Genomic DNA, 25,379 nt, shown 5'->3' with positions numbered 1-25,379 from the left:
GAAAAGTCTTTTAAAAAAATTATACATTGTTTTTATCAAAGAACTTTTTCTCCTGATGGTGATGATGACAGTGAGGACTTCATAGGTAGACAGAGTCGTTCTGAAGAAAAGAGCACACATGGAAGATTGACATGTGTATTGAAATTTATTCAGAGATGTGTAGGCAGCGTGGGGAAAGGTTCCTGGAGAAAGCAGTGATGGAAATCATGCTACTGACAGTAACATTTTTTAACTTCTTAGCAATGGATATTTAATTATTAAGCAACTCTTCTGGAGCACTTACTATGTGCTGTAGATGTAGAGGAAATGATATAAATTCAGAAAAGATGCAAGGAGAGACATTTCAAGGATATGGGAAAAGGAGGAATCTGCTTTGAGACCATTTTTTCCGCACAACTGCAAGAAGCAGCAGCTGGTAGTGGCCGTCATTATAAGGAAGCTTCAGGATAAATGATGACACCTGCCGAGGGACTTCACCAAGACACTTGTAGGTCTTGGTAAACATGAACTAATTAATTTTCACAACACCCTTGTGAGGTGGGAAGCAGCATCTTCCTAGTTTTACAGACGGGAAAGTGTCGGCATGTAAACATAAGTGATTTGGCCCCTTTACATAGTGAAGCATGACAGGGCTGGGAACAAGAAGTCCTGGAAATTCTACTTCCAGACTTTCATTTTTACCTTATATTCCAAAGTATCCCCTTAGTGAAAGTGTTTCCTTTTCTTATAACATTATATGTACCCCTGTTTTATGGGGTAGGTGTAGTTATTCCTGAGATATAAAATCATCACATTTGAGATAAGGCCTTAGAAATCATCTGATTTAAACCCCTTATTATATATATTAAGTTACTCACTATGGATATGGAATTTACTAGGACCAGAGTACAGATTAGAGCCCTTCCTTGTCTTTATTCTCATTGGCCAACTCCGGTTTTCGTACGTTCTACAGACGGTTCCCCTCTGTTTTGTTTTCTGTGGAATGACACAGAGTTGTACAGACTGAAAGTGCCGTGGTCAGAAGGCCCCATGAAAGCTATGACCCCAGCAGCGCATCTGGCTCTGAAATCTTCTGTACGGTCTCTCTATGAAGTGACTGCCCGGACTGTGATTCAGCACAGCCTGTGATCAGAAAGCCACCACCTGCTAGGCAGCCCATCACCTCCCAACTGCTAGGAAGGTCTCCTCCCTCTGTAACAGCCATCAGGTCACTGCCGGCACCGCTAGTGACCCCCCCACCCCCCCTCAAAACGTCTGCTGTTTGATTCTTCCTGGTCAGCTTGATTGCTGCCAACTTGACGTTCTTTCCATAAAGGTTTATGAAGCCCCATCTATAAGCGTCAGCAACAGTAAGATAATAAATAAAGAGAATAATCCAACAGAGGAAACTATGCATAAATAGGCAATTTTAATAAGAGTTGATAAGGGTTTTAATAAAAGGTGATGGAGCATATGTACACTATCAGGGGAACAAGGACATTTTATTACTTGCCTACCATCTACAAGCACTGAAGATGCAAAACAATATTCCTTGAAGGGATGCAGAGATATTCCCTGGCCGTCAGAAATGTATAGTCTAAAAGAAAGAATAAGTATGTGAGTGTTGACTTGTTATTAAAATCCAAGTAATGATGTGCTATGGAAATGTGGTATTCCACTATGTTATTTATAAGATGTTGCTGCCTGTAAAGAGGTGTAGCTATTAATAAACTTAGGCATTAAAAATTAAGTGATCAGTGGAGCCACTGAGCTGCACAGCGGTGGGGGCAGCTTCACACTGCCTGCTGTGTGAACACCTCCGTGCACCTGCAGAGCACCTGCTGCGAGGCGCTGTACCCCGAGTGTATGATGTAGAACAAAAAGGGATGAACCCTGCTCCCTTGTAACTTACCCTTCTGAGAAAGAGACAGACATTTAAGAAATACATAAGCCAATAAATCTATGACTACAATTGTGATAAATACTGTGAGAGGAAAAGAACAGTTAGCTATGGAAGAAATGCAATTTTTAAAGGGATCGGAAAGAAAATTTCTCTTGGAGGACCTGACGTTTTCTCTGAGACCTAAAAGACTCACAGGGTTTAAGCAAGCTGAGAGAAAGGAAAACCAGGCAGGCAGGAGGCAGAAAAGAGTTTTGGGAGCTTTGAGGGCTGCAGAGGAGCAGTCAGCTGAGGGACCAGAGGGACCAGAGGAGAGAGCTCTGCCCAGGCAGAGCCCCGGGGACCAAGGAGGAGCTTGGGGTGGAAGTTAAATGCGATAGGAAGTGACAGGAGGGTATTAGGTAGACGTTTCTCCGCTGAGAGGAACAGATGGGAGCTGGCGAGCAAGATGGGGTGTGGAGAAATGAGTGCATAGACGCTCAGTAAACAAATAGTAAACTGATGTTCATTTTTAGAGTGAAGATTTGAGCTTGGCTCTGTTTCTTTTCTATTTTCTAAACTTAATATAAATGTGTTCAATTAGAAAATTTAAAATCCTTGCTGTTGTTTGGTCTTTTGTCCTGCCTAACACAGAGACCTCTCAGTCAAGTGATTAATAGTTTATCTCTTAATGACAGAAGTGCATGAATCCATAAAGGGGACTTGGTTTGGCTAATAATTATTTCCTCTACAGGGTTTAGTGTTCAGGCTCTGTTGAGCGTCAGGCGTTGTTTGGATTTTACTGCCATCTAGTGTCTCTGAAAAGCTACGTTTATTTGTGTCTCTGAACAAGATGCTCCCCAAAACTACAAATGAGCAAATATATTTCTGATTCTGGAATGGGAGAGTCGGTTTAGGTATTATTTATACTGCATTTAAATCAACATAAAATAAGTCTGGTCTTACTTATTACCTGCTCTCTTTTCTCTGTCCAGTTATCTAGGGTTTCGTTGATCCCTCTGATTTATACCCCTACTGTCTTCCTAAGGCTTCTCCTCGTGAGAATTCCTTATGAAGGCTGTGTGAGGCCAACCAGTGCGCCCATGCACAGAAGTGTCTGGCCTTAGGTAACATGTAGGAGTTGAAATCCTCTCCCCAAGTCAGATGCAAAGGCTTCGTGGCCACCCAAAGACGGGCATCTTTTCTTGATTTGCAAATGTAGCGTTGCAGCAGCCCTGCTGTCCCCCAACCATGGTTTCCACACAAAATTCAGGGCTCACTACCCCCCTGAGACGTCTGGTTTTAAAATTGATTTTAGTTTCTGTTTCAGTCTGTTTTTACAAGGATCAGAAAGATCATTGGCCGAAGATACATTCTCAAGCTATTGCAGTTCAGTCTGCTTTGGTTTTGTTCATCAGCGTTTGGCAAAGAATTCTGCAGTAATGAACGCTTTTTCGAGGACACAAATGGGGATGTACGTGTGTTTGCGTTGCACTCCTCCACGCACTTGTTCAGACGTACCAGAACATGCTCTCTTGTCCACCACAGCTTTCATTGTATTTCTCCTTTTCTTCAAAGGTCCCAAGCCACTCGTTTCCGTTGGCATCAACCAGCTCCTTTTGACAAGCAGCAGACGTGGGCGATAGATAATGTGTATATTGGGGACGGCTGCGTAGACATGTGCAGTGGCCATGGAAGGTGCATCCAGGGAGACTGTGTGTAAGTAGGCTTTCCCTTCTCTTCTACGGAAAGCTCCTGGCTCACATTCCAGCCAGGAGATTCCTCTGAAACTGGTTTTTGAATCACTTCCAAGCTGCCTTGGGTTATACATTTTTTCTGAACTCTGATGCCAAGCTAACTCTGGAGTTTATGGCTGTTGTATCTTCCTTCTTGCTCAGATATTAGGGACTGAACAGGAGCTGTCTTGTTAGGAGGAGGCTGAGTTATAATTGGCTGTGTCTTATTTCCTTCTGTGTTTCTGTGGTACACCTGAGCCTTGGAAAAGACATTAGAAGAGGTTCAGGGGTTCAGTGTGTTCTGAATGAAAATAATACATCGTAAGTATTTTTTTAATCACTTAAGTCTGAGTGGATGTAATGATATGCATTACTTGTGGTTTAATTGGTATTCCTGTGTTATTTGCGTAAGAAGGTATATCAAGCCTGATCAATTTACCAGCTGTATTTGATGGAGAGACCTAGTATTTTACTCTTAAAGAGCCATCGCATCTTGGGAAGGATCTAAGTGTGTGCTGGGCGGGGGGGTGGTGAGTGAGTGGTATGTGTGTTGTGTTGTGGTGTGTTGTGTACTACAGGCCTCTGTGCTTTATTTTCAAAGACTCTGCTATTGGGCGGGATGTAATGAATGAAGATGCTGATAGAGCATCCATAGTCCCTTCTCCACGAATCTCTGCACACCTGGGAAGTCCTTCCCTTGATGAATGACCCCAGCCCATATCCAGTATGACCTCTGAGACCCCTGACACCCCCAGCCCTATACTCATACTTCCTCCCACAATGAACAGGGAATTCAGTCTTTTGGTCAAAGATGACAGATGCCATCCAAAGTACCCTCTGCTGCTTGGAACATGGCCTCTTGGATTCCTGATTGACTGTTCAGAAGACCAATTTCATAAATTATTAGGCCTTACCAACTAGTTTGGCAGCCGCAGTCATGTTATCAGCCATCGGGAGCTGTGTCATGTGAGGACAGTGCTTTAATAAATTCTTTGAAGTTGCTTCTTTCTCTCCACCGATAAGCCCAAGTCACTGCTTTAGGAAAGCTTAGAGGCAGTTAATTCACAGCCTATTTCTAACCGAAAGCACTGTTCAGGAGAGCGGGTGGATTCCGGCACACTCTGTGAAGATAACTAACCTCTCATCATCTTGGACTTGGAAAAGGAGTTGGCTGCACTAATTTGAGAGCCCTCTTGCAGGGGCTTTGTTTGATGTTGACTTTTCCTTTCTCTTTCTCCACTCCCAGCTGTGATGAGCAGTGGGGAGGCCTGTACTGTGATGAGCCCGAGACCTCCCTTCCAACGCAACTAAAAGACAACTTCAATCGGGCCCCATCCAACCAGAACTGGCTGACTGTGAACGGAGGGAAATTAAGTACCGTGTGTGGAGCTGTGGCTTCGGGAATGGCTCTCCACTTCAGTGGGGTTAGTGTTTGCTGTTTATTCATTTCTGCATCTTCTGAGTTCCCGCCAAAAAGTTGAGTCTCTTTTGAAGTTTAATTAGCAAATCAAGATGCAGAGTTAGACACTCTAAGTGCATAATAACCCTAATGTAAACTCGCAACTGTATACAAATCAGAAAACACTAATTATTTTCAACATTCTCCAGTCATAAATTGGTTGAGATAATTTAATTATGCAGGGTAGTGTCCGCACAAGGCATATTTAAGTACACTTCTAAAAAAGACTTAAATTAATTTCTATCCTGGGATAGAGCACTTACACAGTGCATGAGGGTCTTCCATCTAGATTGATGCTCTTATTGAAAATTCCTGAGCTTGCAAGAGGTTTGGGATTTAAGGAGCCAAAACTCTGGAAAATGAGCTTCATAGTTTCCTGAATTTATTAACAATAATTAATCCTTTCTATAAATGATCCAAGAAAGAATAATTGTTAGTAATTACTAGACACTTGAATTTATAGCAGATTATTTTGTGAAGGGCAGCAGTAATGTTAGAAAATTGCTTTGAGAAATTGTATAGTCATTCTATGTTGCTGCCAAAAATGACGTATTTAAAAGTAGAAATTCTCTAATTCTATAATTAAAAACCCTTCATAGGCAATTTAACTTTTTAACAATTACAAATTCATTGCCAGTTCTTTTTTTTTTTTTTTTTTTTTTAACTACCATGCCCTACCTTGAAGTTTACATTTGTGCCAATGAAGTATACTAGTTTTTTAGCCCAAGAGTAAAAAAGAGGACATACAGCATACAGGATTTTTATAATCATCAGCAGTGACTAAGAATGCAGAGTCCTAGCTTAGATGGAACACTAAAAGGCCTCGTTTTCCTCATTGATTCAACTAAGAAATGACTGCCTTTCTATGTTAATGAGTTAATATAGAAAGCATTAAAATCAACTATCAAAGTTTAAATAAAAAGCTTACACCTTTCTACCTAGTAAAACTGAAAAAGAAAAAAAACAGAAAAAAAAATATAGGATTTCAGCTCAAAATTAAACATGCTTTAACTTTAGTAAAACAAAAAAAGCTTACAAGTATTATCCCTAATTATAATTAAATTATATGAAAATTTTGGACATCATTTTTAAATTTGCTGTTCAAGTAGTCATCTCAGTATGCTATTTTTTTTTGTTTTGGTTTGGTTTTTTTTCTCTTTCAGTTTTATTAAGTAGAATTATTACAGTTCGACTATACAATGTGCTATTTTATTAATAGCTGATGCCTTTTAAAAATCTAATAAATACCTATAAATAACTGGAAATAGTTTAATAAAAACAGAAAAGTTTCTTTAATTCCAGCTCTCCTATTACTTAGAAGAAAATAGAAGAGAATCTCCTTAGAATATATTGCCCTTTGTAAGTAAGTTCTAATACTGAAATTTCAAAGCTTGACATATATTTGATGAGTACCTGCTGTGTGCAAGAGGCCACATTAGGAACTAGTATAATAGGAGAGGTGATAAGAAAATCATTGTTGCAATACTGTGTGACTTGTATTACAAAGGAAATACAGAAAGGATGGAAGCCAGAGAGTACCTAGAACCTGTAAGATGGTCCCTTGTCACCGTGTTGTTGCTTTCTGCTTCTTTTCCTTAGGGGTGCAGTCGACTGTTGGTCACTGTGGATCTAAACCTCACTAATGCTGAGTTTATCCAGTTTTACTTCATGTATGGATGCCTGATCACACCAAACAACCGTAACCAAGGCGTTCTCTTGGAATATTCTGTCAACGGAGGCATTACCTGGAACCTGCTAATGGAAATTTTCTATGACCAGTACAGTAAACCTGGGTTTGTATTCAATTTTATCTCTAATAAGTAGTATGTTGGGTGAAGATGCTTGGTGAGGCCTGCCAGCGATCAGTTACAGGGACTGCAGGGGACCTAGACCCTGTGCTCACCAGTAGAGGATGCCTCTGAGACCAACACAAAGATAAGGTTTCTGAGCTGGACAAACAGCTGTTTTTATTTCAAAAACAACTAGTTTGCAAATCGCAGAATAAGATAAAATGCACAATCACAATGTCAATAATAAATAGACCCACTACAAAAAAAAAACACATAAACTGAATGAGTAGATGATAATGAATTTCAACATTTTGGGAAATGAATTTCAACATTCTGGGAAAGTGGAAATAAAACCAGTTTATTTGTGTGCTTGTTTATGTAGTGTTCACTCCCTTTTGGAGAATTGGGGCTAGAAAATAAACACAATAGTAGATAAATATCCTTAAGAAGCCTAGAGTCTATTTTTAAATTCCTTATCTAAAAAGCCCTGAATAAACACAATATATGGGTCATTTTAAAAAATATATTCTTGAAGGGCAAAAAGCAATCAGTGTGACCAATCAGAAAAATCAAAAGGCTGTTAAAAAGAAAAAGAGCATGTTTACTAAAGTAGGAAGACGAGAAGAGGGAAAAGGAAGGTGAAAGAAGAGAAAAAGAGAGAATGTTGGAGGGAAGGAGAGGAGAGAGGGATGATTGCACCCAATAAAGAAATAGAATAAATAAAAACACCAAAAAAAGAAGAAACTTAGATAATCCCTCAGTACATAGCAAACCAGGTACAGGCTAAAAATTAGGTAAAATAAAAACAATTAAGAATATTGTAAATGATCATTTAGATTCAATGTATCAGTTAAAAACAGGTGCAGTGACAGAAACCTAAAATAACTTAAAAGATTTTTTTCCCCTTTTCTGTAAATGAGATCCAGGAGAAGGTAGCCCAGAGCTGCTACAGCGGCTCCACCAGCACCAGAGACCCAGGTTCCTTCTACCTGGTACTTCTTCCACTCTCAGCACATGACCTACATCTCGTGGTACCAGAGGGAGACTCTGGCTCCGCCACGTTCCAGCATGCAGGCAGGAGGATGGGGCAAGAGGGGTGTGTCATTCTCTATGGACACTTCCTAACCATTGCCCGTACTTCCTTTCACATTTCAGTAGCCAGAACTTAATCACAAAGACACTCCCAGATACAAGGGAGTCTGAACACCTTGTCTTTATTCTGGGTGACTCTTCACCCCACTGAAAAGATGGGCTCCTCTTATGAAGGAAAAAGGGGAATATGGCCGTTGAGGAAATGCCAGCAATCTCTGCCACCAGCAAAAGTTTTCAATCCTGCACTTACATTAAAGCTGAACACCAGTAAAGGATTCCAAATAGACACTAAGTGGTACACAATGGAATAGTGCAAAAAGTGTGCTCCCCTATTAGAGATAATAGACAAGTCAAGTAAACTGTTTATGGAGATAGTTACAATGACTCTCAAGTATGAGTTCTTGAACATTTAAACAGCATAATATGTAGGGAGAAGGAAGTTATGTTTCTGTAGCATAAAAGCACACCTGTCTAATCTACTTTAGTTCTCTGAAGGAGAAACAAATTCACCAAGATAGGAACAGTGATCATAATTTATTTAAACTTTCAGCAGCCTTAGATACATTTCCACTCCAGAGGTTCTTAATGTGTGGTCAAGGATTTATCAGAAAAGGGAAACTAATTTAGAAATAGGAAAGAAAAATTAAGATAAAAGATCATTGCTCTGGGTAAAAAAATGTGATTGTGCATCCCTCCAGGAACAGATAGATTTCCCGTATTATGTAGTACATTTTAAAATGCTAAACATGCCAATTCAATGGAGATAAATTGCAGAAAGATGTTGCAAGGTGAGCATACAAAAAAAGAGAGGAAAGGGAGGGGCACAGGTGAGCTTCAAAACTGAGGTGTGGGAGGAAATGAACTTGGGAAAAGATTATTTGCCTAAAGACTCATGGTCTCCAAACTGTCAGTAACTACACAGATGAGGGTCTGAGATTCACAGTCTAATAAACTTTCCTTCCCTAAGACCAAGATCCATTAAACCATCATGGCTCAAAGGGTGCACAAAATGATGGACATAATCCCAAAAAGTACTTAAAATCCAAGTCCTGAAAATCTAATAACATCCTAGCCTTGAATGGATTTTGATTGATCTCCATACACAGGAGGTACTGTGTAAACAAAACTAAAATAGCAAAACCTCTTCACTGTGAAAGACAAAAACGAAGGGGTCGTATTGAAGCCCTCAGCTTAAGGGTTCTTTCTAGGATGAACTGGGACTTGTTGACACCATCCTGCGGCGTAATAGTAATGGCAGCCCTGAAAAGTAAAGGGAGGTAGATTAGCATGGAGGAGAAGGTGAGACTTTATGCAGAGGAGAGTAAACCTCAGGAAATTATTTTCCCTGACAGACGTTATGAGTTGTACATATCAATTTGAAGGGGTTGGATGTCTTCCTGGGGTTTAAACGCATCATTGTGATGAAGGCTCATGCTGGAGCGTGAGCTGTGCAGTACCGTGTCCAGTCCTTGGTGACTGAGTCCCATGTTAGTCAGTGGTTCTCACTCAGCATTACTTGGTATAATGTTCTCAATAAAGCATAGTCACTGTCCAACCAAGCAACTGATGAAATAATTATACACAACCTGGAACCCTCAGGCTGAGAGCCCAAATGTTCTACCACAGTCTAGCAAACTGCTGGTACTCATGGGGGTGGAATGAAATCAAACTGTTGGTACTTTGGGGAGTGGAATGACATCAAGTTTCCAGGGGAACGAAACAGATGCAGCCAACCTCTGGGTGACAGAAAAAAAGTCGATGTTGGTTTATGTCTACCAAAGTGCAAATACCCTATGCCTACCAATCTTGGAGGGGCCCTAGGGAAGCAGAAAGTTGTAGGGTCCCTCTGAGGCCTGCCCAGGGACAGTTAGAGCAAGGAGGTATTTCCAGGATGGTTAAATTTGTTCACAATCTGTTTCTCCAATCTAGTGACTTTTGAGATTTCATAAAATCAAGCCAGTATATCATGGTTTTTAAAATGATTTTAGCTAAAGTCCTCTCCTCACCCGCCTACACGGCACAGGATATCTTATCTCTGGTTACATGTCTTTTACTCCCATGAGATCATTGACAAGACTGTTTCCCCACCCCAACCATCATTTTCTTCAGATTCGTGAATATCCTTCTCCCTCCCAATGCTAAAGAGATGGCTACTCGCTTCCGCTGGTGGCAGCCGAGACACGACGGCCTGGACCAGAACGACTGGGCCATCGACAATGTGCTCATCTCGGGCTCTGCCGACCAGAGGACCGTCATGCTGGACACCTTCAGCAGCGCCCCGGTGCCCCCGCACGAGCGCTCGCCCGCCTGACGCCGGCCCTGTTGGGAGAATTGCTTTTGACATGTTTATGGAGGACAAGACTGCAGGTAACTTTTTCACTGATGCTAATAAAAATCCAGTGGACATGCAGCCTAGATTTGGGTCTTTTCCAAAGAGTGGAATGTGGCACCTTTTACAGATTGTCAAGTGGTACAGAGACTGTGAAAAGGGTGTTGCCCTGTGGCTTCTCTCAACCTTCCTGGTTCATGTCGTATCTACATCTCTTCTTCCTTCAAGCCAGCAAGTTTGTTTTAATAAATAGCATTCCATAATTTTATTAAGAGGGTAATTTTCTTTTCTTAGAAAATTTTCATTTCCACGTTTCCTGTTTTTTACTTTGCAGCAAAAACCAACATTTCCTAGACATGTGTTTTACTCTCCAGAGACAAGTGTTCTGTTTTGCTATGTGTCAGACACACTTGTGATGGCATTTCATGTTTCAGAGAGTGTCCAAGGTCACGCTTGTTACTCTTCATTCTCAGTAGGAGTTGTGCAGCGGTCCCAGTGAACTGTCAAGGATCTCTCCATGCTGTTCTTATTTTTAATGTCTTGTTTTCATTCCGTGACACTAGTCTGGTCACCTTTTTTTTAAGTCGTGTCTTATATTAAGGATGTGGCTTTATCGTGCCACATCCTTGGTTATGCTACATAAAACGTGCTATCTTCAGGTAAAGTAGTGATGTTAATTACATATCTCATACCAACACTGCCAGTGTCATCTGAATAGATACACTGTACCACCGTAGATTCATCAGACAGGGGACTGTGCCAGAATCTTGCATAGAATGGACAATCTAGATGTATCTAACAGTAAGACTGATAAGCATCTTCCAGAAGAATGAAACTTATGCTGAGAATAGTTGAAATGTGAGAAATTTTAATTCTAATAACTTAAAATTCTTAGTTATTTACATTTTCTTATAAAAGCAATACATGTTCAAAGTATGAAATTAAGAAACTACAGAAAATTATGATGAAAATAAAAATCACCTAAAGGATAACCATGGTCAATATTTTGATATTTTCCTTAGAGTCTTTTTTCCTAAGCTTTTATTTAATTGTATTTTTTTTAATATTTTTTCTTGAGTTGTAGTCATTTTACAATGTGTCAAATTCCAGTATAGAACACAATTTTTCAGTTATACATGAACATACATATATTCATTGTCACATTTTTTTTCAATGTGAGCTATCATGAGATCTTGTATACATTTCCCTGTGCTACACAGTATAATCTTGTTTACCTATTCTACATTTTGAAATCCTAGTCTGTCCCTTCCCACCCTCCACCCCCTTGGCAACCACAAGTTTGTATTCTATGTCTATGAGTCTGTTTTTGTTTTGTATTTATACTTTCTTTGTTTGTTTTTGTTTTTGTTTTTTTAGATTCCACATATGAGCAATCTCATGTGGTATTTTTCTTTCTCTTTCTGGCTTGCTTCACTTAGAATGACATTCTCCAGGAGCATCCATGTTGCTGCAAATGGCGTTATGTTGTCGGTTTTTATGGCTGAATAGTATTCCATTGTATAAATATACCATTTCTTCTTTATCCAGTCATCTGTTTATGGACATTAAGGCTGTTTCCATGTCTTGGCTATTGTAAATAGTGCTGCCATGAACATTGGGGTGCAGGTGTCTTTTTGAAATAGTGTTCCTTCTGGATATATACCCAGGAGCGGGATTCCTGGGTCATATGGTAAGTCTGTTCCTAGTCTTTTGAGGAATCTCCATATTGTTTTCCACAGTGGCTGCACCAAATTGCATTCTCACCAGCAGTGTAGGAGGGTTCCCTTTTCTCCACAGCCTCTCCAGCATTTGTCATTTGTAAACTTTTGAATGATGGCCATTCTTACTGGTGTGAGGTGATACCTCACTGTAGTTTTGATTTGCATTTCTCTGATAATTAGTGACATTGTGCATTTTTTCATGTGCCTATTGATCATTTGTATTTCTTCCTTGGAGAATTGCTTGTTTAGGTCTTCTGCCCATTTTTGGATTGAGTTATTTGTTTTTTTCTTGTTAAGTCGTATGAGCTGCTTATATATTCTGGAGATCAAGCTTTTGTTGGTTTCATTTGCAAAAATTTTCTCCCATTCCATAGGTTGTCGTTTTGTTTTACTTATGGTTTCCTTTGCTGTGCAGAAGCTTGTAAGTTTCATTAGGTCCCATTTGTTTATTCTTGCTTTTATTTCTATTGCTTGGGTAGACTGTTCTAGGAGAACATTTTTGAGATGTATGTAAGATAACATTTTGCCTATATTTTCTTCTAGGAGGCTTATTGTATATTGTCTTATGTTTAAGTCTTTGATCCATTTTGAGTTTATTTTTGTGTATGGTATAAGGGAGTGTTCTACCTTCATTGCTTTACATGCTGCTGTCCAGTTTTCCCAACACCATTTGCTGAAAAGAGTGTCTTTATTCCATTGTATATTCTTGCCTCCTTTGTCAATTAGTTGACCAAAAGTTTGTGGATTCATTTCTGGGCTCTCTATTCCATTCCCCCCGCTTTTTTCATTCAGAATTGAATCTTTATCATATCCTCTTATCCTCAAGTATCTTTGAAAATATAATTTTAATAGCTGTATAATATTCCATTATAATTTTTTCTCATTTTAACAATGAATATTTAGATTAATTATTCTTATTAATTCATTTATTAGTATATCACATGGTATAGTGATATAATTGCAAGTATTTAATAAAAATCATCCTTTCAAATAGAGAAGCTTAAAATGATCTTCACTATTACCAAATAGTCTTACTCTCTTAAGAAGGTTATTGAGAAGACTTACTTCCATAGATCAGGTTCAGAACTTTGCTAAGTTGCTTATTTTTCCCAGTGTGTTGGTTTACGTAAGTGAGCTTATGATCAGAGAATAGTTTACGCACAGCTTCTGTTTGAATAAAAGCAAACACATATGTTTTTCAAGTACTTAAAATACTCATTTTTACTTTAGGCTAATCTGTTATGTACAACTAGGCTTCTACCTGTCTTGCAAAGATTGTGCTCCTAGGAACTGTAATACCTACCTATAGAAATAGTTTTTGATATTGCAGAAGAGATTGATGTCAGTTGATTAATATAAGCCCTCTTTCATCAGGATTGCAGCGTTCTAGCTTAAAATAAAATATATCCCTTAGAAAAAACTGGCTCAGGTTATTCCTGTTGGAATTCAAATTTCTGTGTGTTTTGACTCTTGAGTCCTATATTGGTTGATGTAGGAGTAAGTGTAGCTCCAGCGTCCATGGAATAAAAGCTAACAGATAATGGCATTGTGGTAGCTGTTTGAGTCCCAGAGGTAAACTGCTTGTTCTACAGACATATGCTCTGCTCAGACAAAATCAAAAGGACACAACACTGGTGAAGGCTGAATTCCAGTTAAATTGTTTGGTCTCTTTTCTCCGTTTGGTCTCCCCTGAGGCCTTCCAACTCTGTGACTTGCACAGTGACCCAAGCCTCTGGTTGAACTCACTCATCTCCACTGTGAACGCTGGAGCTCATCAGGAGCCGTCCAGAGAAATTTGGACCTATGAAATCGAAGCGTGTCATGCATTAAATGAAGCTTACAGATATGTTTAATTTCTAACTTTTCTGAGATTAAACCATGATGTTTTAAAAACACCTTCCAGAAGGGGAAGGGAATTATAAGAGACATGAATGTGTGTGTGTGTTTGAGAGGGACAATGGGATGTACTCTGCACTAATCAACTCATAGTCTTGCTGCCCTAGTTTTCCTTAGACCTTCAGAAGCTTTCTTTAATCACCTTATTGAGGTATAATTTATGCACAAAAAGCTGTGGATATTTAACGTGTACAACTTGAAGAGTTTGGAGATAAGTATACATCTGTGAAACAAACCATCACCACCATAAAGGCCATAAACGTATCATTTACCTCCGGAAGTTTCCTCCTGCACCCCTTCCCCCTTTTTAATACTGATTTTTCTGTTACGGTAAAAGCACTTAACGTGAAGATCTCCCTCAGCAAATGTTTAAATATGCAGCAGAGAGTCGTTAACTATAGGCCCCACATTGCACAGCAGAGCTCCAGAATTTATTCCCCTTGCATTACTGACACTTTGCATCCTGTGACTGACGAGTCCTCATTTCTGGCTTTCCCCAGCCTCTGGTAACCACTCTTTTACTCCCTGATTCTATGAGTTTGACTATTACAATTTTTTTAATTGCCCAGAAGATAACTACCAGAATTTGAGCAGACGTAGCTAACTCACTTCCCTATCGTGTTACTAAAAATTTTTTCTCCTTCTTTAGATTCTGCCTAAAAAGTTAAATACCTGTCAGAAAATATAAATATACATTTCCCTTTGTTTTTTATTTATAACACATACGGTACACTCTTTTTTTTTTTCCAAATGTAGACTTTGCTAATATTAGAAACTTGGCATATCTCAACCTCTCAGTATCCATGTTCCTAAAACAATGTGCTTATATTCGTATTTTGTCTATGGATGGTAGGTAATAAGAGAGACTTCTACCTAAAATAATTCTAAATCTTGCCTAAATGAAAATTTGCTTCAACTATTTTTGTCATAAATCTGTCATAAAATTTTTCTTGTTTTGTTTTAAGTAAATGAGCATTGGCTATTCCATGATGATTGTACAGTAGAAAGATTCTGTGACTCCCCTGATGGTGTCATGATTTGTGGCAGTCACGATGGAAGAGAAGTGTACGCAGTGACTCATGACCTGACTCCCACTGAAGGCTGGATCATGCAATTCAAGGTGGAAATGTTATGATCTTAATTATGTAAATAACCAGACACCAGCAATATAAAAATGAAAAAAATTGTAGAGACAATGGTCAAACAATATTTTGTCCATTTAATGCATACTTTGAAAAATAAAATTTAACATTAAGATAATATACATCTCAACTATGTAAAGCTTAACAGCTAAAAGTGTTTTATTTCTGAACTATTTCAAGGTGAAACTTACATAGGAGTAAATGTGTTTCTGTCTGGGATTAAATACTGATAGAGTAAAATATTGATAATAAAAATGTAGGATACTGACTTCAATTCCCTGAGGTTAAATTATTATATGACTTAGGCAATTTTTTTTTCTTTAAGAGAGGATGAAAGATATTAGGGTTATTCCTGGTTTTTTTTACGAGATCATTTTGGTGTTTCTGGAGAAAGAAAATTGTAGAAAATAGAGGCATGATTAGCATTAATGCCAACATCAATTTTGGCCAAGATTCTATGTCAACCAGTTTATTCTACCTCAATCCCACTATATTAGCAACAAATGCTGCATTATGACTATCTCAAAAGGTGTTGTGCCTTATGGAAGGTACCTTCTGTAATCACTTCACTGCATCTTATTTGTAATTGAACGTGATTTATTGAGAGTCATAAATTGTATAACAAAACAGTAAACTTGGTAAAGCCGTTAATCCTTCTTGGTCGAGCATTCTGCCAAACAGAAGTGCCAGACCATTAGCACAACAAACATCAATTTGTAAGAGTAGGCACAGGCCTTCCTTCCAAGGCAATTAGCCAGCCATGGCAGAAGCACAAATCTCGTCTTCTCTCCAAACTCCCTGCACAATATATTTGGCATTTTCTATAATTTGTCACCTTGGGCAACGATGTTAACTCTGCCGTCCATTAGCAGAGCGAATAATGAACCTGAAAATACAGGAGGGATGTGGTGCCGTGTCTGTCAAGTGATCAGCAACTTTCTTGCTGCCAAGTCCTTAGAGCAGAAACATGTAATATGGTTTTAACATAACAATCATGTTTGTTTATTAGATCTCTGTTGGATGTAAAGTGTCTGAAAAAGTTGCCCAGAATCAAATTCACGTGCAGTATTCTACTGACTTCGGTGTGAGCTGGAATTATCTGGTCCCCCAGTGCTTACCTGCGGACCCGAAATGCTCTGGAAGTGTTTCTCAGCCATCTGTATTCTTTCCAACTAAAGGTTGGAAAAGGATCACCTACCCGCTTCCTGAAAGCTTAGTGGGAAAGTAAGTAGAAAATTCAAATAAAGCCTGGTTCCAAAGCATCCAGACGTAGATTTAGGGACAGTGTGGTCAGCCTGAGTGTTTTATGTAATTGTGGGTAAAATGGTCTCTTCCTCCCTGACTCTAAAGATTCTCCAATTGGTGACCTTTATGATGAGCTAACTTAAGAAGATGTCAAGTTGTGAACCTCAGACTTGTCAAGATAGATCTTAGCAGGACCTTCCATGTTCCAAATCTCAGTGTTTGAAAATGGGGACAGAGCAATAGTGATGGCCTTGGAACCAGTTGGAAAGATGTATGCTACCTTATGGGCCTTGTAAACTGTGGTCCACTGTACAGCTTCTGCTTTCCACATCACTGCCTTGTCGATCCATGACAGAGCCAGGAGCAAAACCTAACTCATCATGCTATTCGTACAAATGTAGTCTGTAGGTTTCATGTTTTTTATTATCAAAGCATTATGTTCTGCACCTGCAGTGAAAAGTAATTAACCTGGAACAGTAGTGAGCCAAGACGATTAAACTATTCTCTGAAAAGTCTATGGATAAGTTAATTTAAGGCTATTACAAAAACATCCCTTCAACTGTAAAATTAGGGGGGAAAAGATACATTAAAGAAAATGACAGATGTACATCCACCAGATGAATCATAGTCTGGCTAAATGAAAAATGTTCTTGTGAAACAGAATTACAGTGTATGACCAGAACATATAGAGCCTTTGAATAAGCTGCTTACACATGGCTTTTCCAGGATCCCATAGAGGTCATTTATTACTCACAGTTTTCTGGAGCAAATCTAAAAGGCTCACTCAAATAACATGCTAGAAAACAATCAGGGTGCTTTCAGCTGCGGGTAACAGAAAACCCAATTCAAATTAAAATTAAATGTGGGCTCCATTGAAAATTAAATGTATTCTATCTATAATGAAAAAAATCCAAAGATAAGTGGGCTCTGGGATTGGTTGATTGACAAGCTCAACAATGTCTTCGGATATTGTTATTTCTTACTCTCTTATTGTTTGCTCCACTGTCCACACGTGGGTGTTACGCTCAGCCTTCGGGCTGGTTCCCCTCGTGAACATAGATGTCTTCCAGAAAACTGGAGCAGAATGTGTCCTTACCTGTGTCTAATGGGAGAGAGAGAGTTGCTTTTCTTTCAGACAGAGCTGGAGCAACTACCTCGTTGCATCCTATTGGCACAGATTAGCTCAAGAATGCCCGTCTGAACTCAAGCCATAGTTAGGGGCATTACATTACGATGATTATCTCATAGGACTCCTCTGAGGTGAAATGGATGCTGGAGAGCCACCACCACCTCATTGCCTCATTTTCCCCTTCCCGTTCTCTCCCTCTCTTTTGTAATGAGGTATAATTTACATTCAGTAAAATGAACACATTTTAATTGTTCAGCACATTGTGTAACCTGTGTAACCACCACATGAAACCAGATACAGAACATTTACATCGTCCCAGAATGTTCCCTCATGCACTTTGAACTCTACACCAAAATAGTGTGGTGTATTTTAATAGAAGGTTAATTATGAGGCTTGCATTTTCCCCAGAAGACAGAAAAGAACAGTGATGAGATTAAAATCTCAGGGAAATTGTCCTTTAATATAACCCTTTTAAAATTATTCTCTAATTAGCATAGTTGCTCTGAGAATACTATCTTAGGGGAATTCAGAAATTGCTGTTTCCTGACCACCTGAGGGCTGTGTGTATGCCAACAAGGCTCCGTCAAAGGATTCATTCACCTTTTGTACAATTTCAGAAATACAGTTAATGAATCTAAATTGTGTTGCAACCACTGGACTCCAGTTCATAAGCAACTTGACTTATGATAGCTACAGATTTGCATTTTAAAATGTTCCTTTTGCTTGAAATAGAGATTCCACTGTATTTTCACTTTGTTTTACGGTATTACTCACATATTTTAAAATTTAAATGTAACTGGCTTTAAACTTCCATTACTAGAAGTATAAAGATAATGGTGGTCAAAAAACATCTCTTATTAACCCATTTCACCTTGCCAGAATGGTTTAAATTTTTTTTCTCTTGAGCACTGAATACACACACAGGAAAATGGACCTAAATAAAGTTAACTTTTGTTTTTCACTCCTTTGCTCTTGTGTTGCCAATAGTCCAGTAAGATTTAGGTTCTACCAGAAGCACTCAGATATGCAGTGGGCAATTGACAATTTCTACCTGGGTCCTGAATGCTTGGACAACTGCAGAGGCCATGGGGATTGCTTAAAGGAACAGTGCATCTGTGATCCGGGGTACTCTGGACCAAACTGCTACTTGACTCACACTCTGAAGGTAAGTTAAGGCCCCTGGAGGAAGCACGCACTCACCTTGCAGGCCGTGTATCAGGAACCAACTTAGGAATGAGACTTAAATTTTATAACCACGTTCTTTGAGCACCCCTCACCCCCAGTAAATAAATCCTTTGGATGGAAACTTTAAAAATATGTATTAGGTTTCTTAAATACAAGAATATTAGGATCAAGTTCTAGTACATTTTACCCAGTTCATAAAATAAACCACATTGCACGGATTAAAGAATAACGTAGTCTACTTTTTTTTATTTTTGTTTTTAAATTAGACTGTTAATTTTAAAACAATATTAAGCCTTCTTTTTGTATATATATATTTTTATTGAAGTATGGTCAGTTTACAATGTTGTGTCAATTTCTGGTGTACAGCATAATGCTTCAGTCATACATGAAATACATATATTCATTTGTATATTCTTTTTCACCATAAGTTACTGTAAGATATTGAATATAGTTCCGTGTGCTACACAGTGTGAACTTGTTGTTTATCTATTTTACATATATTATTATCTGCAAATCTCAAACTCCCAATTTATCCCTTATCACTCCCTTCCCCCTTGGTAACCATAAGTTTGTTTTCTATGTCTGTGAGTCTGTTTCTGTTTTGTAAATTAAGCCTTCTTTAATTCACTTTTTTCAGTAGGTGTACTGTTTAAAGGATAATACTGTTGTTGTTACAAAGTAAAGCAAATAACATTGATAACATTATCGCACACACAAAAAAATTTCAAAAAAGCCTGAACAGTATCTGAATTTTTGTTCAGAAAATTCAGTGTTCTGATTTGCTGACTGCTGAAATGTGGTTGTGTATTAAATAAGAATAGAAAGATCATTCCTTCAAACTTTAGCTGTTATCATTATTTAATATGCAAAGCAAATAGTGCCCAACACACTTGCCATATATACACTCTGTTTCTTGAATATAGTGTATTCCTCATACAATAACAGAAACATGACTAAGCTAAAAAGCATGTGATTGAAATTGTACATTTAAGTCACAATGTGAACAAAACCTGTTCTGTCATTTTTTTCTACAATACTTCAACAACTTTGGAACTGACAAATTAAAAACATAAAATTGGAGCAATGCTCACTTGTGTCTGAAGATGTTATTCTGTTTGTTATCAAATGAGATTATAACATGAGAAACATAGCCACAGGTAATGAATACATTTTTAAATCTAGTTTCTTTCGTGAACTAGATTTAAATTTCATTAGCATTCCTCAGTTGGATAAGAAATTGTAGAAATCTATGTTATGAATTCTGAATTAAATCTTTCTAAGGAGAGATTACATGGTTAACAAAGCATGTCTTCTGGCTCTTCTGTTCTTAAATGTAAACCTTTGTTTATAAATTGCATTTATTTGCTAACATCAGTGAAGTAAGGTAAAGCTAACATGTGGCTACATGTCTAACTAGAGAGTTGATTATGTTCTAAGTCTGATAAAAAGAGGGTCTATTTAAATCATCTTAACTACACAATAATATAACAACTAGACAACTTTGCTAAGAAGTGAAAAGGTATGATTTTTCTGTAAATAGTTACTACACTTGCAACTATAACAGATTGTTTTCATGATATATTTCTGTCATTTAAAAAACAAAAAGCAAAAAAAAAAAAAAAAAAAAAAAAAAACCCTGCCTCAACCCAATGCAAAACTGTATTATGGACAATTGAATGTCCTGTGGACAAAATGAATAGAAAACCAAGATCATGCCTATGATGTGAGGCGATGAAATACTCTGACATAAAATGTATCTATAATGACCCTCGTATTTTATTCTACTCTGTTTGGAAAATAGGCTGCTCCTGGTTGTCGGTCACTCTTAGTTAAAAGGATAAACTGGAGACCCAGGGAAAATATTTTATTCTTGATTTTGGGCTCTTCTCCCCATCATCCTGAATCTTGGTGCTGATAAACATGTGAAAAGTCCTTCAAATTGCCTTCCAAGGTTGATTTTCTTTTGATTTCATGTGGAAATCTTTGGTTTCAAATGTCCCTGCGTCATCATATAGACATTTCAAGTTCATTCTGTGCTGGAAGCTAAAGGGTCCTGGGTTCCTAAATCAGTCTCCAAGGTGGCAGTGAGGGGAGCAGGGCACATACTTCCAGGGAGAACCAGACCATCCTTCAGGGAATACTTGGGGGGAAAGTGCTAAAAATACCTGTTTTATTTTATCTTATTCCTTTAAATTTTCATTTTTTGTTCATGTTTCATAATATCATAATAAATTATAATAGTATTATTACATAATATATAATAAATAAGTATATTTTGATAGTACGTGCCTAAGGAACTTTACAAATAGGAGTACTACTGTACTAAATTTTACACTTGCTTTAAAGGTTCTCTCTAGATTTTAAATTCCAATGATTAAACCCTTTTTAAGCAGTTTAAACAATCTTCAATATATGATGGAAAAGAACATTGTGGAAATATCCTTTTTTTCCCCCCAATATCTTTTGGAAAAGCATTTGAAATCAGCTTTAACTTTTCAAAGTCCAAGATGTAATTCTGTATTGTCTGAACTATTCTCTTATTGTTCTCTGAAATTGTTATTTTTAATCATCCCTTCCTTTTTTCCAGACTTTCCTGAAGGAACGCTTTGACAGTGAAGAGATCAAGCCTGATTTATGGATGTCCTTGGAAGGTGGGAGTACTTGTACCGAGTGTGGGATTCTTGCCGAGGACACTGCACTCTATTTTGGGGGATCTACCGTGAGACAAGCTATTACTCAAGATTTGGATCTCAGAGGGGCAAAGTAAGTCAACATGTTGCTACGTTTGTTACGATGTAGCAAATTGGCCCTCAAACAAGGAACACAGGTGTGGAAGAAGTTGAGTAGATGGTTCATTCAAATTAACTATTCTGATGGATCCTGTGTGCTTGCATTCAGATTCCTGCAGTACTGGGGGCGCATCGGTAGTGAGAACAACATGACCTCCTGCCATCGGCCCATCTGCCGGAAGGAAGGCGTGCTGTTGGACTACTCCACCGACGGAGGCACGTTTCAGGGGTGAAAGCCATGCCTGGGAGCAGATTCCCAAATTTCATCCAGTGCCCCTCAGAAAAGTCTCCACAAAGCTTTGCTGACCTGGCAGTGCAAATAGTGAAGGTCACAGAGAGAAAGCTACAGATCTCAGTTGCATTACACGTTCCATACATATGACTTCTGTGTTATACAAAATCTACCCCAAAAGGAACAAGAGAAAAATCACACTTAAAAAATAAGCTCTGGGGGGTACAGTGGTACAGTGCTTGCTTAGCATGCACGAGGTCCTAGGTTCAATCCCCAATACCTCCATTAAAAAAAAAAAAAAGGACACAAAAAGAAAGTTCCGAACTTTATGAATAAAGAAAATAGTCACTATATTTAGCTGAAACTTGATTAGAAATGATGCATTAAGAAATAAATTTTTGTATGGTTTTCCACCCAAAAAATAATTTTTAAAACATGTTAGTGTTTTAAAAGCTTTTATGTGAACAAGCATGTAATAAATGCTGTAGATAATCAACAAGAAGACTTTATCATGTGAAAGAAAATAGTCAAGTCATGAGTCTGTCATATACTATTTTAATAAAATTCTGTTTTATTATTTTGAAGTGTCTGAAACCAGACCAATAGTACCATGAGGTCTTTAGAAAGTCAGCTTTAGCAGATAGATATCACTCTTAATAACTGACAGATAAATAGATGAGCCTCAAGTATTTCAGGGTGTTCAAAAAGTGTTTTCTAAGTAATTTAAACATTCCACCTACATTCTTACCAATTGATGAGAGAAATTTCGTATTTGTCCAAAAAATCACAAATTTCATAGAATTATATCTGTATTCTAAAAAAACTAGGAGTTTTGTCTAGAAACATGCAAAACATGGGTGCTTTTCATTATTGATGAGACAATGCATATAGGAATCAAGAACAAAACTTTAAAAGCAGAAACTAAGTAATTTTTACTTCAGTGATTTTATTTTTGGCGCAGTATTTCTTAAAGCCCATCCCCCTATTTCATCAGCCACGTTTTGAAACAATGTGTAGAAATGGCGAACACTTATATAAAGTCAGTGAAATCCATTCTCATTACTTGGCTGAAGATTTCTCTGGGAAGCTTGTAGTAGCTGCAGTAGTCTGGTGGTCGTTTTGTTTTTTCCAGATATGTTACTGTGTCGGTGTATTTGTTATCATAGGAATTACTTGGACTTTGCTCCATGAGATGGATTATCAGAAATACATTTCTGTCAGACACGACTACATACTTCTTCCTGAGGATGCCCTCACCAACACAACTCGCCTTCGCTGGTGGCAGCCTTTTGTGATCAGCAACGGACTCGTGGTCTCCGGGGTGGAGCGCGCTCAGTGGGCGCTAGACAACATTTTGATTGGTGGAGCAGAAATCAATCCCAGTCAACTGGTCGACACCTTTGATGATGGTAAGAAACCAGACATTGGACAATCTTTCCTACGAGCCTTTTGTCTGCTTATGTCTTTACATGAAAAGCATTGAGATCAGTGCCTAGCACATAGTTACTGCTCAATTAATGTTAACTATTATTTTGCCCAGTGGTTTATTCATCTTCAAGGTTGGCTGCTTGTTGAAATATCAACTAAGATTTTTAATAAATCCCATTAAAGACAAAGTGTCTAGCTCTAAATCTAATTTGAAATTTTAATATCCTCAAATAATTTCAGTTTCTCTAGGATTTTCTGTACTGTAGAGATACACATTGCATTGGTTTGAAGTATACCAAGAAAAATTTTGCAATGATGAAAGTTACCCAGACTAGCAACTACGTTTTAAACATTGAGTAATCGTCATACTAGCATTTACTAACCTTTTCTAGATTAGATTTCTCATCTTGGATTTATATATTATCCCAATTAAATAAAATAAAAATCAATCTTAAAAGGTAAGCAAGTAGCTAGAGCATAGACATTCGAGTAGTTCAACAAAAAACAATCAGCTCAAGAGACTAACATGCCATATTGCCTCCAATTTACCTTAACAGAAGGCACTTCCCATGAAGAAAACTGGAGTTTTTACCCTAATGCAGTAAGGACAGCAGGATTCTGTGGCAACCCATCCTTCCACCTCTACTGGCCAAATAAAAAGAAGGACAAGACTCACAACGCGCTCTCCTCCAGAGAGCTCATTATACAGCCAGGATATATGATGCAGTTTAAAGTAAGGGGAAGGGGCTCTTCCAGACAGAGCCTGGCGTTACATTTGGGGGTGGGGTGTGGAGAGAATGCTTATCTGAACAACTGTAAGGAAATGATTGATTTCATTCCTTAAAAGAGACTTTATCTGTTGACTAGAAGAAGTAATCTTTCACAAAGGCCTTTCTCTTGTAGGATTATTTGAACACAGGAAAAATCTATAATTATATTGGGACATAGCAAGAAATGTAACTGTGTTCTACCTCAGTATGTAATCTTGGGTTCACCTTTCCAAACCTTGGAAATAAAAGTCGCAAATAGGCGCCTCTGCCTGTTTCTCTCTTTGTCCCTGTCCGTCTCTCTTGTCCCCATTTCTCTACCTCTGTCTCTTAACTGTGTGCTCATTTCATACATCAAGCCACTTTGCTTCTTTATCTATCCTACTTCCGAAAACAAGCGTGTAGATTAGCCCAACTGGAACTTCCCAAATCCTCAAAGATTTAAAAAGAACTCTTTCTTCTTATAAATGCACATTTTTTTCATATAGAAGAATGGAAGGGAAGGCATAGAGGTAGTTAACAGACAATCAGAGAGAAAGATAAAGCAAGATCAATTAATGTCATTCTCACTGCAGAACACACTAAAAAGGGGCATTACAGAAATGCAGTTTATTACTAGATCATTGTAAAGAGAGAGAACTGCCTTTCTAATGCTCTAATTTAAAAGCTGTGCTATGGAGTTAATAGTTAGAATCCGTATTAGCAGAAATAAAAATGTGATCACAGCTTGGAGGAGGGATAAATAGGGAGATGTTTTATGTGCATAGAGTTTCAATTTTGCAAGATGAAAAATTCCTGGAGATGTGTTGCAACAACAAAAACAAATGTTATTTGCTCTTTGCCTCAGTTCTGTATTAAACTTTCCTTCACAGACTGGAGGGTGAGACAGGCCCCTCAACTGCTACCACTCCCTCAAGACTATCTTTAACTCAGTAACACGACAGATGCTCAAGGTCATGTCCAGTGTTAAACCGCCCCTAATTCCAAGCCAAGTGCCTGAAGAGTGAAGGCTTTCCCCCTTCCAGGCCCATATCAAAGTCATCTTTTGATTAAGTTGGTTGGTTCTTCCTCTTTTGTTGCCTCTATCAAGCCAGAACTGAAGAAACTGAAATTTTCTTCTCTAACCAAGCCAATTTGTTTAAAAAAAAAAAAAAAAAACTTGTCCCAGAAATTTAATAATTAAAGTGTCACTCAACCTGCTTTTTTTAAAGTCACCGTTAACTTTCTAAACACCACATCCAACAGCTTCCACCCATTCCTCGTTTTTCCTTTTCTCTGTACTATTTGGCCCTGTTGACCATGTCTTCTCCAGCTCGGGAAATTCTCTTTCCCCTCTGCTCTGGGTTCTCTGCTGCTTCCCTCCTTACCTTGTTGATCTACTTCCATCTCCTTTTTGGCTCGTCTTCTTCCCTCAACCCTGTAAATATCAGCATTTCTCAGTACTTCTCCCTGGCTTTCTTCTCTGTTCATAGACATTCTCACCATTGGGAATTTCGTTCATCCTCTGGCTTCAAGTATCGTATCTTTAAGAGCAACTCCCGGATCTGGATATCCAACCTCGACTGGCTCAGAACTTTTAAT

The 25,379-nt window shown here is 38.3% G+C and overlaps 1 protein-coding gene across 1 annotated transcript in view; it reads left to right on the top strand.

The window, feature by feature from the left end:
* RELN (reelin) overlaps positions 1-25,379 on the top strand; it is a 444,603-nt gene that overhangs the window by 399,587 nt on the left and 19,637 nt on the right. Inside the window, 12 exon segments of the mRNA XM_032484179.1 lie at positions 3,437-3,577; positions 4,841-5,018; positions 6,653-6,846; positions 10,045-10,243; positions 10,245-10,302; positions 14,847-15,001; positions 16,033-16,247; positions 18,385-18,562; positions 21,170-21,345; positions 21,481-21,587; positions 22,770-23,012; positions 23,589-23,764. Coding sequence (XP_032340070.1) covers positions 3,437-3,577; positions 4,841-5,018; positions 6,653-6,846; positions 10,045-10,243; positions 10,245-10,302; positions 14,847-15,001; positions 16,033-16,247; positions 18,385-18,562; positions 21,170-21,345; positions 21,481-21,587; positions 22,770-23,012; positions 23,589-23,764 — 2,020 coding nt within the window.

The sequence above is a fragment of the Camelus ferus genome, chromosome 7 (genome assembly GCF_009834535.1).
Source record: "Camelus ferus isolate YT-003-E chromosome 7, BCGSAC_Cfer_1.0, whole genome shotgun sequence".
Taxonomy (NCBI): Eukaryota; Metazoa; Chordata; class Mammalia; order Artiodactyla; family Camelidae; genus Camelus; species Camelus ferus.
This window is presented reverse-complemented; position numbering and strand designations above follow the sequence as displayed.